Genomic DNA, 17,834 nt, shown 5'->3' with positions numbered 1-17,834 from the left:
TCTTAAACAGGTGTTGGTCAATCCCACTTCCTCTTTTGATTAGTTGTGAAAGAGGTCCAAACCAACAACCATTTCATCAAATTCGTGTACAAACACTTTTACACTGTAGTGACTGTAATTGACTTGAATAGATGCAGCTTTTCTTTGCACTTGATGTTCCCCAGCTGCCTCAGGTCAGTTAAGCAAACAAATGAAGATTTACAGTTAAATATTAATATTCTCCACATGGAGTATGTCTGTCTAGTACTAACAGAGTATCAAAGCTGTCATCAAGTGCATATAACTCCATCCTTGTTATATTCTTGTTTAAGTAGTTGAGTGTATAGTGCAGTGCCAGAAGGCCACTGCTGCCATCTAGAGCACAACATGTTTAACAGTGGAAGACAGATACAGTATGACGAAACTGTGCATTCTTCACTTTGGAAGAATCCATATGGAATTAATGACAGAGATGCTCAGAGCAAGGCTTTGACTGGACTGTAAAAGTTTATGACGTTATTCTGGGAAACATACCACCACATATTTAAATATTCTGAAGTTCTGAGCTCAGTGTCCTGCACACTGACCTCCCTGCTGTCTGTGCATGTAGTTGATGGCATTAATATGCTGGAGGATCTTTTTGTTGTCTTAGCTTAGGTTCATAGGTTCAGTGGTGTTAGGTCTGCATTCCTGCTTTACCAGTTGAAATAGTTGTAAATAGTGCTCTCTTTTACATAAAAGGCCTTCTATGACCTGTAAATCTATGCTAAAATAATACAGCAGTCTGATTAAGAAGAATGAATTTTTATTCACACAGAAAGAAGGGAGATAGCTGTTGTCTTACATTAAAAATTTAATTCTTAAAATAGGGTTAATTGTACAAACAGGATTATTTGGGTTATCTGTTTTTATTATTTTTTACAATAATAATTTCTACAGGAATAACATGTGGCCATATCTAACCATGAAGTTTCAATGGGTTGCAAGGACTTCTAATTGCAAAAAAAATTCAGTTGCTCTGATAAATTTTATTTCCATCAGCAGTATGCCAAACTTGCATTCTGTGCATTCTGTGAGACAGATTTCACTCATAATATTTGAACAATACTGAAGAAGCTTTAATGTTACATCTCTTTTTGTTAGAGCCTACACTAAACATTGTTTGGAAAGATTGTGTATTGGAAACACTCTAAGATTACATACTCAGCAGGGGTGGACAAATCAGTAGCCCAGATTTCGTACAAGTTCAACAATGAGAGAAAGAAGATAAACGTTCCTTTCTACTGATGACTGCAAAACAAAAAATTCATTTAGTACATATGGTAAAACATAATGTAGTTCACAGTAGTCCAGTGCATGTTGTGGCTGTACCACATACTTCCAAATCTCACCGCCTGCTGCACTACACAGACCAACTAGGGATCTGTATGATTGTAGAACAACTTGTACTAGGTTGATTAGCATAAGTAACATTCAGTTGCTTGGAAATATAAACATATCAAAAGAAAATAAAGATGTTAGCCAGACTTGAATCTTTATTTGTGATGTAAAGAGTGAACACCTCAGCTTGTAACCAAAACAATTGGCAACAACTGCGTGACTTTTCTTAAAGATTGCAAATGTGATGTGCTATATTGGAAACTTTATGAGATGAAGATGTGGAGTCTGTCTACACAGTTGTCTCCTCCACAGAAATTTATAAGCTGCTTTGTTTCACTTAGTTTGTATTAATGCAGCAAACTAGCCAGCCATGCATTATTCCTTACTTTAGTTACTAATTTTAGCCTCGTGAATTAGGATTCCAGGCTGAACAGGACTGGACAAGCACACTGGAGGTTTCATTTGGGGAGAAAACATGGAACAAAAGAACAACATTTCTAATGGAACAGAGGTTTGATATAAAGAACAAACATTACTAAACCTAATAATGACACAAAATCTTGTATCAGTAGATATTTTAGAAAATAAACTATAATCATATTCAAAAAATATAGGACAAAGGCTAATTGTGATTTTGAAGATTAAGACAATTTTGCATTGATTACAACATATATACCTAGATTAAAACCATATTGAAAGAAACAAAGGTTATAGATTATTCAAAAGATTAATTGTTTAAAGAATAAAAATTACATTAGATTAGTTATACCCCAAAATTTGTATTCAAACTAATAGACCTCATATGCAGAAACATAGGGAAACATCATAAACAAACATCTACAGAATATGTATCAGAAAAATGTTGGTAATAAAATCTATAATAATAATTAATTATGACAACAGACTACATGCTGAATAACAGCAATTAGATGTGATTATATAAATTAGTGATAGTAGTTAAATGTTGATGTTATGTTGTGTGAAGAGTGTGTGTGAGAGTCAAGAGTCCTACACACAGAAGGAGGAATGGTGCTCCAGCATGAAACCTAGATGCACCCGACACTGAAACACACACACACACACACAAACAATTAGACATAAATGTTAGATAACATTTGTTTAACATCTTTTTGTATGTCATTACACTAGGACTGGGTATCATTTAAATTTAATACCACTGCCAGTAATTCATTCATTCCCAACCATATTCTTTGGGCATTACCCATAGCTCGTGACCATAAGTGAGAAAAGAGACATAGACTGACAGCTTCATCCACAATCTGAGCTCCTGTTTCATCACCACAGACTGGTGCAGCGACTGTAACACTACTGCTGCTGAAACGTCCGTTTATCAATACTGATACCAAAATGATTCTTGCTTGAAGGCTTACTGTACTATTTAATTTTTTTAATGTTCTAAGATAGAACATACATCTTGTACATCTACTATGTGACAGTTGCTAACTTTAGGCATCTGGCTCTGGTATTTTAAGTAAACCTGAACTTTAGTTGAAAGTTTTTTGGCTGTCGCATCAAAATTCCAGGTTTTCAGGAGTAACATTTGTGCATGAGTATTGTTCTGACAGTCCCATTTGGTAATAGTTTATTAGTACCCAGGTCTAATGAACAGAATAATGTGGATGCTAATATAACAATAAACAGTAACAGTAATGAAAATACATAAATTATTATGACAAAAAATGCAGTAAATGTGGAATTGAACACTACACTGGTGATAGGGTAAACTCTGGCTTACTGTAGCAGTGTGCTTTTTGATAAACAGTGTTCTTACCCTGAGCTGTGGTATTGGCAGAAGTCGTTTGGTTTGTCTGGCTGGTGGTGACAGTAGTGATTGTTGATTGAGATGTCACAGGGGGGATTTTGCCCCCAACTAGGCCAATGTTCAGGGTGTTCAAATCAGACTGGTACTGCTGAGCCACCCAGGACTGAACCACTGAGGACTTCTCAAACAGCTTCAGATCAACCAAATTCACCCCAAGTAGACCTTGCACTGTGCTCACATTTAAGACCTGAGTTGCACACAAAAACATCACTGTTACGTTCCTGGACGTAAGTTATTCTTTTTTTAAATTTTATTTGCATTTGTATGTGAATGTAACAATCACAAATTTACATTTTACATTTACATTTCTGGCATTTGGCAGATGCCCTTATCCAGAGCAACTTACATTTATCTCATTTATACAACTGAGCAGTTGAGGGTTAAGGGCCTTGCTCAAGGGCCCAACAGTGGCAGCTTGTTTTGAACGTACAACCTTCTGATCAAATATTAACAAACATTTTTTTCATTATATTATTGTATCAAATAAAAAAAAAATTTCAGCTATTAAGCTCAACTTTTCAGTAAAAAGGCAGCACCTCTGTGGGCAGATCTGCTAAATCAGCTGTATTGACATTTCATACCATGATAACCGCAGGGTTTAAATTCATGAAGGTGGTGATGTCCATGTTGACATTCTTGGTAGAAAGAGATTGTATATCTTGTACAGGAGCACCACCTACACACACACACAGTTACATTAAGTTGGTAAGTTTGAGTAATATAAAAGTACAGCGTGTCCCAAAAGTCTCGAAACATAGTCGGAAATTAACACTTTTTAGCAAAATATCTTCCAAAGTTTTTCATACTTAGTTTATATTATATTCTTTTTCAGATAGCCTTTAAAAATGCCTTTGACAAAAGAAGAACAAATTGAAATCATTTTCATGGCTGGATCAGAAAGCTGCAGCAAGGTTGCACATTATATGTGACACTGTTACCAAACTGGGAGCCAAAGTTGGAAGAGATGACTCCGTGTGTGCAATGGCAATCATGTAGCAAAATGTAACTTTTGTAAATAAAGTTACACTATGCTTAAAACCGTTAATTATCCCTATGTATGGAGCCTTTTGGGACACCATGTAGATTAGAGCTTGCCTTTATGGTTTGTGATTGAGCATCAGGAAGAACATTATATTTTTTTAATGCTGATCCTATTTCCTCCCAATTTTACCAATACTCATCCACTTATTAGCCAGCTCTCCTTTATTACATGACAGATATAGGGTAGGGTGAAGTTTATCACATACTTCCTCCAAGACACATGAAGCCAGCCAACCACATCTTTTCAAACTTCTGCTCAAGCTGCATCACACGGCTGTGTAACACACTCAGATGAGAGTCCTATCTGCCCACATACATGATCTCACAGATGCCCATGATTGGCTAAGCATTGCTCTGATTGATAGAGGAAAGAGTATGCCCCTCCCACCCAGAGAGCATTGCCAATTATGCTCTCTTGGATCCCCTGGCACAGATGACTATGGCAATATAAGGCATGATTACTTTGTAAAATGTTATAGCTTTACTGTTCTAGGCAAATTTATAGGTTTTCTGTACATGTGTATGAATGATGATTGTGATTTTTTTTGTTTTGTAAAGTGAATGAGCATGTAATCATAGTGTTTGGCTTTGTGTGTGGAAGCTAGTTACCCAGGTAAGGCCTGATGAGTTGGTAATATGTCCTGGCATTGCTGCGTTGTCTGCTGAATGAGGAGTTGCCAATGGTGTACAGAGCAGACTTCTGTTGAATGGAACATGAGGACAGATCCAGAGTGTTTGCATTCCTGCAAAGTGAAAAAATATAACATGATCCATTATTTTTTATGTTGGTTTTTAGAACTATTTTTCTTTTAAGTACCTTTTCAAACAAATTTGAATACTATCCACTACCCAACAAAATGGAAACTGTTTTAAAATTTAAATAATTCTTTTTAAAATGAAAATAAGTAAGTCATAATTAGGATGAGCTATTTTTTAGACGTATCTTAACTTGGGTATATATCCTTGGCCTGGTAAAATGACACGGCATAAGTGATGTCTTTCCAGCACTGATTTCTCATAGAGTGTGCCTTTTTCAAAAGAATAGGTTATTCTTTGCTTTAGCCCTGTTTCTGGCTGCAGTGCTGTTAGACTCAAAAGCGGTCCCCATGTCAATTGGTTTTTAGCATACTCTCTGTTTTTTCTTCTTTTGGTTTGTAGGGGTTATGGTTTGGGTCCTCAATCTGCTAATCTTGCTTTGTATATTTTGCATATAGGTGTTTTTGTACCCACTTTGTTGTGTAAAAATCCAAAAAAGTTTCATATAACTGATGTTGAGCACTAACTGCTCCATCTATTCAGCCTACAGTATCAAACAGACCCCACAGAACACCACAAAGAGACTCCTCCAGACATGGTGGCACACAAATGCCCAAGGTCAGTGGGTCAATCCGTTTTTGTGTGGACTTTAGAAAAGTCAACATGGTGTCTAAATTTGATGCATACCCAATGAGACGCATTGATGAACTGTTCAATTGGTTAGGCACTTTTATTCGACACTGGATTTAACCAAGGGATATTGGCAGAGTCCCTTGACTCCAACTCCACCTTTTCCACTCTGTTTGGTATACATCAATTTGTCACCTTTTTTTTTTTTTTTTTTTTGACATTTCAGTGTCTCATGGACAGAATACTCTGCCCACACAGTGCCAATGTTGCTGCTTATTTAGATGACAGTCATTTATAGCAATTATTGGCAGCAGCCTGACATCTAAGAGCTGTCCTCAGATCCTTGACATGGGAGGGCTCACAACAAATCCAAAGAAGTGTGTGACTGCATGGGTGGAACTACAGTATCTGGGCCATATGCAGGTGTGTCCCAAAATTGATAAGACAGCAGCAGTGGGCAGGCCTGTCCAAGACCCAAGACCAAAAAGGGGGCAAGGCAGTTCTTGGGGCTGGCTGTTATTGCAGGTTTGTACCTAATTTTTTGGACGTCACCAGCCCACTGACTGACCTCACTAAAAAGGAGCACCAGATCCATTCCAGTGGATGGAGCTGTGCCAGCGGGCTTTTTGCCAGGTACATGTGGTTTTGTGTACGGGCCCACTGTTGCATTCTCATGACTTTTCTCTCCATTTGTTCTGCAGCCTGATGTGTCAGGTAGAGCTCTGGGGGCTGTTTTGTCCCAGGTGATCATGGGAGAGGAGGGGTGTTGGCTGCAGGCTGGATGGCTCCCCAGCCTGAGATGGGTGGTGGAGGTATGTGGCAGTGGGTGCGTGGTTGAGTGTCAGCTGTTGACGCAGAGAAGGCGGGTTGAGCCGTCAAGTAATGTGTGATGATTCTCACTTGTGTGTGATCATAGCAAATTTGTTTGTGTGGTTTTGTTTGTCTTTTAGGGGATGCCATGACCCGGAGAGAGAGAGAGAGCTGAGGTGAACTCTGTGTATTTGTGTTTGTGCATGTGTAAATGTGTAAAATGCTGACAAGCACTCAGAGAAAAAAATAAAAATAAAAGAAGCATGAAACTTTGTAAAAAGTTCCCTGTCTCCTGCACAATGTACACTCATTTTGGTCTCCAAACTGAAGATCCAGACTTTAAAATAAGAATCTGTGAATTTGGTGTGTCTATATTTGTGTATGACTGTGCATATATGTGTGTACTTACTTCAAGTTCTCAGAAGTGATATTTTCCAGTACACTGACATCCAAAGAACAGATATTGGAACCAACTGCATTTATTTCAGCAGTTCCCAGAGTGTGATTAGCCACGCTCAGATACCTTGTAATCACTGCATTACTCTATAAAACACACACAAATTACTCTTTTACCAAATACATCCATATCTGAGAAGTACTAACATGTTAGGTTCTTAATGTCACTAGCTCTATTTAACAAGAAATCTACAGCCAGAAGTCATCATCTGATGTGATCTACTGTACCAGATGTACATCATAGTTCTCTCTCTCTCTCTCTCTCTCTCAGACACACACACACTCCCACACACACACTTCTTCTTTATTACCATCTCTGGTGCCCAGTTTCCATTATTTGAGTTCATCAAAGAGGACAGTGTGTCAGTTATTGTTATTTTCCACTTGCTGATGTCATCAATCGTAGCCACACGAGACGTAGGGCCCAGGAGCTGTAGCACACTGTCATTAAGGCCTGATGGGTAGATCTACAGCAAACACACACACATATTACCAAATCAAACACCATATACAACCTAATAACTGTTCACAATCTCCTCTGTCCTACAGCATTTATAAGTCCAGTGTTCAGTGCTGCTGACCTGGTTTAACTTGTTTAGAATGACAGTCTGGAAACTGGTGTCCACCACTTTCTCAGTGATGGGTGCCAGGTTGTCTTGCAGGACAGTGATATTCAAACACAAATCAAACTGAGTGGAGTCATATCCCACAGGAAATGATGCGTCTGCAATTGTCACAGCTGTGATGTTGCCAGTGGTGCATACTGTTAGAGCCAGAGAGAGGGAAACAATTCACATTCAGCGCTGAGATACACAGAGCATGCACTGCAGTCCTAGACTGTCCCTGATGTCTTTTTGATTTTGCATTATTAAAGACCACCTTTAATAACAAAATCATCTCATTGTGTCTGGGTATGTCTTTATGCTTTAAGCGCTGTTACCTGCAGCACGATGGACTCTGGACACTTTGGAGTTGCATTCCATAAAAAATTTCCTCAGTTTCTGTATCGGAGTCTTTTGATTCCTCAGGAAAGGCATGAATTTCTTCAAAAACATATTTTTTAGATCCTACAAGGAAATTACACAACAATTCCAATCACTGGGGAATGTCTATTCTAAATAAAATGTTACATATACACAGAAAAGTTGGAGGTAAAATAGATAACAAATGTTAGCAAAATGATAGCAAAAAGGTTAATGTTTTTTAAGTACATTAAAGTTTCATTTTAGTAAAGATTTACATACAGAGCTGAACTGTCCCCAGAAGTCTGATTTGAAATAGAGAGGCAGGATACTCAGTTGTTCCAGAGTCTGCGCATTCCACTTTAAAGGATTACTGATTAATGACAAATCAGTCATAAAAAATAAAGTTTTTATGCATATTTAACACAATACAATACAATTATATATATATACACATACCACTTTATTTAAGACATGCAATTAAAGCTTGGTCTTTACTAAAAGATTCATCACAGTTAAAGTTATGCAGCTGTTTGCACCAGTTGAATGTAAGTACCATCATAGCCTAATTTGAACTAATTTGAAATGGCCAATAAGTCTGAGTATGAACTATTAAAAAATTCATGGTTGCACCAAGTAAGTTTCAACATATCCTTAAATTATAATGTAAAAAAAATTGCACAGTCCTGCTAGTAGTGTAATGTTTGCTGTTATTAACACATCTCAGTGATTGTGTTCAAATTGAACAATGTTACCATATGCAGTGTATAAGAGCATTAACCCTCATATTTGTATTTTGTTAGGAGAATTTCTTCAAGTGAATAGTTTCTTCATGGTCTATGATAACTAGACATGTATACCTCATAGAAATTCAGTTTCTATAATGGAACATATAACATATAGGTGTTATAAGACTACAAATTGGCTGTTTTTTTTTATCAGCCAGTGTAGCAAGCTCTTTAACTCTGTAGTGCAATATGTCTTCAAATTGAAATAATGGCAAGGTACACAACAAAAATATTTAACATTAGTATAATATTACATTGTTGTTCAGTGTATTCAAATGTGGATTAAGTTTGTAGGGGTTAGCTATTTTTCATTGTTTTGGTTTGTTACCAAAATGCTGTTAAATTTGTCACAGAAGAGCCCAAGCAGTAGAATAGGACACGTGAATATCAGTATAAAATCAATGACAAATTGAGTCACCACTTCATTGCAAAGCACAAGCCTTTTGCTTTTGTTCAAATATCTATGGTTAAAATAGAACTAACTTGATGTAAATAAAATAAACTGAAAAAAGATTGACATTAACCACTTCCTTATGTCTCAAGACATTTCGATCATGAATGTACAGAGGGGTCCAAAAGTCTGAGACCATTAGTGAAAATGCTTCTGCTACACATTCTTTTTCAATTTAACACAAATGTTTTAATTACAGATGATATTATCAGCAACAACTTAAGTGAAACATAGAATCCTAAACATATTTACATGAATTTCAGAGTTTCTTAGTATTTATTATATCCCCTTTTTGCTTTAATGACAGTATGCACTCAAACCCATGCTTCAACAGAAGAGATAAGGAAAATCTGACCTTTTGTACAAAGGAGTTAGCATAGTCAATATCACAAATGCGCTTAAATTTAAATAGTGACCTAGAAATTGTGCAGCATTCCTTTTTTTTTTTTAACGATTTTCAAAATTCTAAAACTTTATGTTTATTTACAGTTTTAAATTTAAAAAATTTTTTAAAAATTTTAAAATTTTCAGTTTTTCAATGTGGTCTCAGACTTTTAGCCCCCACTATAAATATTGTTTGTTTGAATTATGTTTGACTGGCTGGTGAAGGTGAAATATAGCACTCTCTGTGACAAAGTTTTCATCTATGATCACCTTACACAATACTAGTGTAGTATCTAGTATCAAGTATCTGTGGTGCAACCGAAATTCAGAGGAGTTTTAAACAAACTCCTCTCAGCTTATGGTTTAGAATCAACCCTAACTTACAGTAACACTTACATTCAGCTGGTGTAACTGGCCCCTGAACCTTTTTTTCTACCTCTGGTCTATTTTCAGATTTTGCTTTAAGCTCTCACTCTCACCCATAAGTGGTGTTTCCACTGAGGAGTAGTGACTGTATAGCAGTGATCTGAGAGTCAGAAAGATCTCCACAGTTCTTCAGTTTCTCCAAAATGAGAGGGTGAGAGTTCTGGATGTAGGAGGAGTCCAGTGTGCAGGCCATATTCCCTAGAACCTCCACCTGATCCCTGGTCAGACTCACACCAGATATACCCTACAACATCATAAACCATGCAGAAAAGTCACGCAGGTGACGCAGGTCTGTATGTTAGCGAGCTGTCCTGTGTGATTTAAGTGAACGAGTCAGTTGCATGTGTGAATTGTAAGGATTACTCTGTATTAAATTATTAAATTACATCAAAATTTTTATTGGCTATAAGCTAGCATCTTGTAACATTAAAGGACAGGGACATGCAATTTAAATGCTTTGTGCTTTAGGATGCATAATGCACATAAGGTAAGATGTGTGCAAGGTTTTTGAAATTTTTTATTTTTTTTCTCTTAGCAGTTGGGCTGCTGGGTCTAACAGTATTAAGAGTTCAAATGTTGCTATGTTTTCCAAAGCATTTCAGTTCCAATAAACAGTCCATGGACTATGAAATAATTTTTTCTACTTTTTGTATTATAAGTAATTGTACAGTTTGTATCTGTGCTTATTACCAGGCATTCCCGTGCATTGTTGAACAGGGTGGCTGCTTTATTGAGGACACTTGAAGGAACAAAGAAATCTGCTCTTCCCAAAGCAGTGAAATATGATCTGCAATTCCCATGCTTCACTTTGTCATAGCTATATCACACACACACACACACACACACACACACACACACACACACACACACTCAAGTAAAGCATTACATATAATATATAAAACAATTCCTCAAAAAAATCCAAATATGCAACATAGCAACCAATACAGATGAATACAGTGTGCATTTTATTTTACACACCTGTAGTAGAGGAGCATGTCAGAAGGGACGTCAGTGAAGTTCTCAGAGTCTTCTTTCATGTTGTTGTACATGCAGGTCAGCTACAACAGAGAACACCTTGAATTATGCACTGTTACATTAAGCATCCTTTTTACTTTACTTCAATTTACCACGCCACTCTCATGGCATCGATAACTTCAAACAATCTAAAAAATATTTAACATGTATGATGCATGACGGTTTCAGAAAACTGTTGCTACACCAACATTTGCCCTAATTTTTCAGAAGTTCTCCCATGGTTAAACCTAGTTGGCTAATGTAAGGTAACATGACAGACAATGTATGTAACTTGCTAAAAAGTGTTAGCTGATTAACAAATTAACCAGCAATATTTAACCTGGACTTTAATCTGTCTACAGGAAACAAATTTTAACTGTTAATGCAAAATGCAAAGTTACTGTTACCTCCCCGGAGATTTTTATTATTGTTTTTTTTATTAACAGCACATCCCCAAGAGTTTTATTTCTCATATGGCATGGCAATTTGCCAACAATTACAATTTTTATTTATTAATGAAAGACACACCAAACTTTTTATCCATTTAGAGTTACATTTAAAGTTGTGGAACGTCAGTGAAACAAGTTAGTTCCTGTTCTCACTGGCAAATAATTTTAATATATAGCATCTGCTATAAAAGTACCTGTGAATGAACCATTGCATAGAAACAATAACACATAAGAACAAGCAGATTAATATAGACCTGTAATCTGCCTTTCAGCTGACACTCCATCATAACCATGTGAGGAAATAATAGAAAATTAATCCTGATCAGATTTTAGAATTCATCTGCAATGTAGTGCTATACATTTTAAAGCATGAAAAATCTTGAACAACCTGACATAAAACAGGTGTATTAAAATGCTCAACTGCTAGCATTCATGATTAAAATGAACTCATTCTGGAAGAATATCAGAGTGTATGTACCTGAGCCTCTTTCAGGAGGACCTTGTCTCTGCCTTCACGTGGTCTACAGGCTTTCACCAGATCTTTGATTTTCTGCCGTGGGAGAGTCTGAACTGAGCTGCAGGTGAATCCCTGCAGTATTGATGCTGACAGACTGTGGGGAGAAACACACACATACACAAACACACAAACACACATACACACACTTGAACACCTTGATTTTCAACACCAAAAAGATATGCGATAAACCATAATATTATAATGCTTAGCTGGACATGTACAGCTGTTGCTCACACACTGTGGACTTATTCTGGCAGTATATATTTATATAATGAAAAAAAATGTGTATAAGAATATGTGTTTTTAACTCACTTTTCTGGATTATCACTGGCACTGGTCACTGCACCAAAAAACATCAAAGCCTGGTAAAAAAAAAAACAAAAAAAAAAAACAAAGAATTCAACAGTTATTAATTTTTTACACATATCATGACTCCACAAGCATTACATGTCTTAATGTGTAACAAGTTACTCTATTCCGTACAAAAGCAATTTATATGTTCTACTGTTTGAAATCCTTTCTAAAGTATTTAATTGTGTGTATGTTCTGTTACCTGTTCATGACTCCAGCTCTTGTTATTAACAAGTGAAACCTCAACAGAGCTCAGAGATGACAGTAGAATAACTGGGATATACATGACCAGTGCATCTGGGACATTCTCTATCACTTTGGTCTGGTCTACAGAGATGATCTGAAAGAGTATACATGTGTGTGTGTGTGTGTGTGTGTGTATATATATATATATCACATTTTATTATAATTATTTATAAAAACTGTGATAGAATATGGCATATACGCATGTGTGATTGCGAGATGTGAGTACCTGCTGGACATAGGTTTCTTGCAGAATAACTGGTGCTGACAGAATATTATTGATGAATGTTGGATTCTGGGATAAAGACAGAAGCTGAGAAGATGGGATGCTGGAGATGGTTGCAGAGGGAACTCCTTCAATTAGCGTGCCCAGAGATAACAGAGAGGAGGCACTGCTAATCTGTTAACAAAAACAATAGCCAATCAGATTACAGCTCAACAAATTCCAACCAAAACTCAACCTAAAATCAACTGTTCTCTTTTAAGTGCATGCTATATTTACACCATATAGGAGTTGCAACCCTCTTTAAACATACTCCACATTTCAGGGGGTTGAAATTGAACTTGACAAATGACTGCTTAGTGGCTTGGTCTTCTCTGTAGTGTTGCATCATTATGAACATTCATAAAAATGTGTGCTAAGAAAGGCATTTGATTCTGGATGTGGAATTTGCATCTGGAATCTGTCCAGATGGCTCTTGAGTTTTGTAAGTTAAGTAACTGACTGAAAGGTAACTGAAAGGTAATATTTCTCCACTCGAACAATTGCATCTTCGGTTCTACTGAATGGTAGGAATTAAAAAAAAACTCTATGGCAAAACACCTGACAGGAAGACACTCCCATATTATAGAAACATTTTTGTGTTGGGTAGTGTGCAGTGTACACTCACATTTAAGCCTGCACTAATGATGCTCTGGATGAGGGCATTTGCTTGGCCCTGGTTCCAGCCACTGACGTTACTAAGTGTAGGCAGAGCACTGTTTATCACACTATAGGGAGCAGAACTTATCTGGCCAACAGTCAGGCCAACACTCTGGCTGCCAAGCAGCTGAACTGTAGATGCCGACAAAGTAGAAAACTTCGCCACAAGTGTTGCTGTGATCTGAGAGAAAAGGAGGATGGGAAACTTACACTGTTACAGAATGATTGATTAGACATGCTCATTCAAATGGTAGAAAATCTGGTACCATTATTGGGATTGGTATTCAAAATGGACTGATTACCTCTGGATTGGTTTCACTGCAGAATTTGTTGATGCTCGACAGAATGGTCTGACAGTCTGCATCTCCAAGAGGAACAAACACAGAGCCAGGAGCTTTACAGAGAAGTCCACCTGGTAATCTGCACACAAACACACACATGGAGTCTGATCAGCGTCTGCCTATATACATAACAAAGATGAAGGACTTGCAACTGATACTTCCTGTTAATCAAGAAACCATGTATTACACCATTTTTCCAAGCTATACATTAATTTCAGTTTTTGTTGTAGTCTATAGTGCAGGGGTGTATTAATGTTGACCACTAGTGAAAATGTTCTGAGAGCACTAGTGAAAATGCCTCAATTTTGCATTGTTTTCTAATTTAATACAACAATTTTCTTTACATTACGTTACATTAATTTACAAATTAAATTATTTACAACAACTTGAGTGAAAAGTAAAATCTTTATTTTAAAGTTTCCTCTTTCTACCGACAAATAGTCACTGCACAGTTGCGTGGTTGAACAGACAATGCCAAAACAGTCGACTCTTAAAAATTTATTGCTAAAAGCAGGGAAATTTGCTCAGCCTAATTGAGACAGTGAGGAACATGGTCATTGAGACATATGATCCTGGTCCAGCTGCAAAGAAGCAGAAATGTTGTACATTTGAGAATACAAATTGCAAGGTAATGTTTGGGTGTGTCGTGCCTCCACTAAGGCAAAAACTATGCACAGGTGATTTGCATAATATGAATGTGGAGCCAAGAAATTTGGCTTAATTAATTTGAATTAATTAAAAAAAATTAATATGAATATGCCTGCATTATCAAGCATAAATTTTGATGTAACTTTTGGAAGTTAAGTTACTGACTCTGAATAGGTTTGTATGTTAATAAATGTTTTCTCAACAGAACACTCAGTCCTCACAGGCCAGAATATGTCAATTTTGCAAAAATCATCAACTTTTGTCAGGGTCTATGGGCAGGTTCCTTCACAGGCCTTTACCCAAACCAAGAACATAGGAGCCATTGCCTTTTCCTGCCAATCTAATGGTGCAGTTCAAAAACAAGCAGAAAATAATATTGCCAGGGTAATGTGTATTCAGCTCGTATGAATGAAATACTTAGTTTACAAAGAACCAAATTTAAAACTCTAGAATATTCTTCAAATAAATAATTTATTTGAATCAAATAAATAATCTTGCTACATACCTATAAACTGATGTTGTAAACTATGTAAAAGCCTGTCAAGTGTGAACCTGATCCACAAAACTCGACATCTCCCTATCAGAATATTAGATCCATTCCCTATTCCACAACTTCGGAGCTGTTGATTTCTTCAAGACCTGGCTCCCTCTTTGGTTTTGTACTACAATCCTGACTTTTCACACTACTCAAACTATTAAACAGCCATGAAGATGACAAAATTAATATTCATGAAGTAATAGTCTTTATGGTTTCATACTTACCAAAATGAAACATACTGAATTCCATGTCACCTTGTGTATTTGTTCTCACACTTTTTGGTGCTCTTTGCATATAGTTGATTTTGCGTATTTGGTCTACATACAGTACTCATATAATAACGTTTTGGTCTCAACAGGATTGCCACTTATATATGAATTTTAACAAACATTCTGCAGTGTTCTGTCACTCTAGGACTTGAATTGGGCACCCCTAGTTAGTGATTAAATTGTGGATTTTGAAATTAGAGATTAGTATTATATAGTGTACATATAATGCTTCACCTGAGGGGGTTAAAGTTGGGATTCTGGATGTATAATTGAGTTGTGTAGTATTCTGTGACACTGGCTGCAATTTCTGAGTTATTAAACAACTGAAGATTTTCCGAATTCTCCAGGAACACACCAATCTACAGGACACAATAAAAACACAATCAATAAACTGTGAGGTCATTGTGTGTTTACATATTTTGCATTCCATATGTGTATACACTTTATTAGGAACACCTGTACACCTGCATATTCATGCAGTTATCTAATCAGCCAATCATGTGGCAGCAGCACAGTGCATAAAATCATGCAAATACAGGCCAAGAGCTTCAGTTAATTTTCACATCAAACATCAGAATGAAGAAAAAATGTGATCTCTGTGACTTTAACTGTGGTATGGTTGTTGGTACCAGAGGGGCTGGTTTGAGTATTTCAAAAACTACTGATCCCCTGGGATTTTCACACACAGCAGTCATTATGTCTCTATAGTTTAGCGGGATTGGAAAAACCAGGTGATTTTTTTTTTCCAGACTTCATCTGTCCAGTTTGGGTGAGTCTGTGCCCATGATAGCCTCAGATTACTGTTCTTGGCTGACAGGATTTGAACCCAATGTGGTCTTCTGCTGTGGTAGCTTATCCACCTTGAGATTTGATGTTTTGTGCATGCTGAGATGCTTTTCTGCTCACCACAATTGTAAAAAGTCATTATATGAGTTACGATATCCTTTCTGGCAGCTCGAACCAATATGGCCATTTTCCTCTGATATCTCTTATCAACAAGATATGATCCATCTTATCTGATCTATCTTATCTGATATCTCTTATCTTTTCTGTCCATAGAACTCACTAAATGTTTTTGTTTTTTGCACAATTCTCTGTAAACTCTAGAGATTGTTGTGTGTGAAATTCCCAGGAGATCTGTAGTTTCTGAAATACTCAAACCAGCCCTTGTGGCACCAACATCCATGCCTCAGATAAGGTCACAGAGATCACATTTTTCCCATTCTGATGTTTGATTTGAATATTAACTAAAGCTCTTGATCTGTATCTGCATGATTTTATGTATTGCACTGCTGCCAACTGATATATATTAGGCATGAGATGATACATTAAAGCTGAGACAAGATGATTTTGACACAAATAAAATTACATTTATATATATTTATTTTTTAATGGCAACAAAACTAACCACTGCAATATCAGTACAGTGTATTATAAGAAATGTGAGCAGGATTTATAATATAAGGTTTAATTTTCCCATATTATTAAGATGTTATTTTATTCTTTTTCAGTGTCATAAATGTATATCATGGTAATGTTATTAATATGGAAAGATGATCGTAGGTTGTGCCTTAAATGATTCAGGTGATTTTATCCAATTTAAATGCATGAGCATGTAACATTTACTAATTTAATTGTACAGATGAGGAAAAAATAATTGTGAATATTTCCTCATTCCAGTGAAATTAATTTCTGCCAGCACAACACACAACATGCTTCTGAATCATTTCTAGATGCAAGTGTGACTTACATTAAGCAGAGTATGCAGGCGTTGATTTAACCCATGTTTCAGACCACAGCCAGGCCAGCTGCAGTAGAAACTGGAGTGCATGGATATATGGCAGTTTATGGTAACTACCTTCAGATGGCTACGCTACGAATCTGCTGTGAATTATGAATAATGTGAAAACATTGAGCAGTAGCGTACTGTGTGTGTGTGTGTGTGTGTGTGTGTGTGGTGTGAGAATATATATACACTATATGGCCAAAAGTATGTGGACACCTGACCATCACACCCATATGTGGGCCTTCCCCAAACTGCTGGCACAACATGTAAAGCACACAGTTGTTTAAAATGTCTTTGTATGCTGTAGCATTGACTATTCCCATTTTCTGGAACTAAAGGGCCCAAACCTGTTCCAGCATGACAGTGTCCCTGTGCACAAAGCAAGCTCCATAAAGACATGGTTTGCCAAGGTTGACGTGAAAGAACTTGAGCAGCCTGCACAGAGCCCTGACCTCAACCCCAATGATCACTTTTGGGATGATTTGTAATGTTAACTGTGAGTCAGGCCTTCTCATCCAAATTCATTGTCTGACCTCAAAAATGCTCTTTTGACTGAATGGCACAAATTTGCACAAACGTACTCCAAAAAAGAAAGCCTGGAGCGGAGTCTGTTATGGCAATTTTTGAACAGATCGGGTCAGGTGTCCACATACTTTTGGCCATATAGTGTACATATATACAGTGGGGTCCAAAAGTCTGAAACCACATTTGGGATTTTTCTTTTTCATTTAAAATTGGAAATAAACAGAAACAGAATTTTGAAATATTTAAACCAAAGAAAGTAATGTTTAATATCTTGAATATTTAATAAGATATAAGTCCCTATTTAAATGTAAACAAATTTGTGATA

At 36.7% G+C, this 17,834-nt stretch overlaps 1 protein-coding gene across 2 annotated transcripts in view; it reads right to left on the bottom strand.

Moving 5' to 3' along the window:
• Positions 1–238: 238 nt before the first annotated feature.
• The window catches only part of LOC113525404 (uncharacterized), a 34,966-nt gene continuing 17,370 nt past the window's right edge, over positions 239–17,834 (bottom strand). The window contains exons 34-52 of one of the 2 annotated variants that reach the window (XM_053229718.1): positions 15,433–15,557; positions 13,705–13,822; positions 13,371–13,583; positions 12,710–12,880; positions 12,440–12,577; positions 12,199–12,248; positions 11,848–11,980; positions 10,885–10,964; positions 10,597–10,723; positions 9,960–10,150; positions 8,140–8,230; positions 7,836–7,962; positions 7,477–7,658; positions 7,207–7,362; positions 6,849–6,982; positions 4,853–4,986; positions 3,784–3,878; positions 3,152–3,389; positions 239–2,421 (exon numbers count right to left, since the gene is read on the bottom strand). In XM_053229718.1, coding sequence (XP_053085693.1) covers positions 2,330–2,421; positions 3,152–3,389; positions 3,784–3,878; positions 4,853–4,986; positions 6,849–6,982; positions 7,207–7,362; positions 7,477–7,658; positions 7,836–7,962; positions 8,140–8,230; positions 9,960–10,150; positions 10,597–10,723; positions 10,885–10,964; positions 11,848–11,980; positions 12,199–12,248; positions 12,440–12,577; positions 12,710–12,880; positions 13,371–13,583; positions 13,705–13,822; positions 15,433–15,557 — 2,595 coding nt within the window. In that variant the 3' untranslated portion in view covers positions 239–2,329. The remainder of the gene's footprint in view (positions 2,422–3,151; positions 3,390–3,783; positions 3,879–4,852; positions 4,987–6,848; positions 6,983–7,206; positions 7,363–7,476; positions 7,659–7,835; positions 7,963–8,139; positions 8,231–9,959; positions 10,151–10,596; positions 10,724–10,884; positions 10,965–11,847; positions 11,981–12,198; positions 12,249–12,439; positions 12,578–12,709; positions 12,881–13,370; positions 13,584–13,704; positions 13,823–15,432; positions 15,558–17,834) is intronic. The other variant, XM_053229719.1, reaches the window with a different exon arrangement.

Source organism: Pangasianodon hypophthalmus, chromosome 26, assembly GCF_027358585.1.
Source record: "Pangasianodon hypophthalmus isolate fPanHyp1 chromosome 26, fPanHyp1.pri, whole genome shotgun sequence".
NCBI lineage: Eukaryota > Metazoa > Chordata > Actinopteri > Siluriformes > Pangasiidae > Pangasianodon > Pangasianodon hypophthalmus.
Note: the sequence above shows the minus strand (reverse complement) of the source record. Positions and strands in the feature narration are given on the sequence as shown.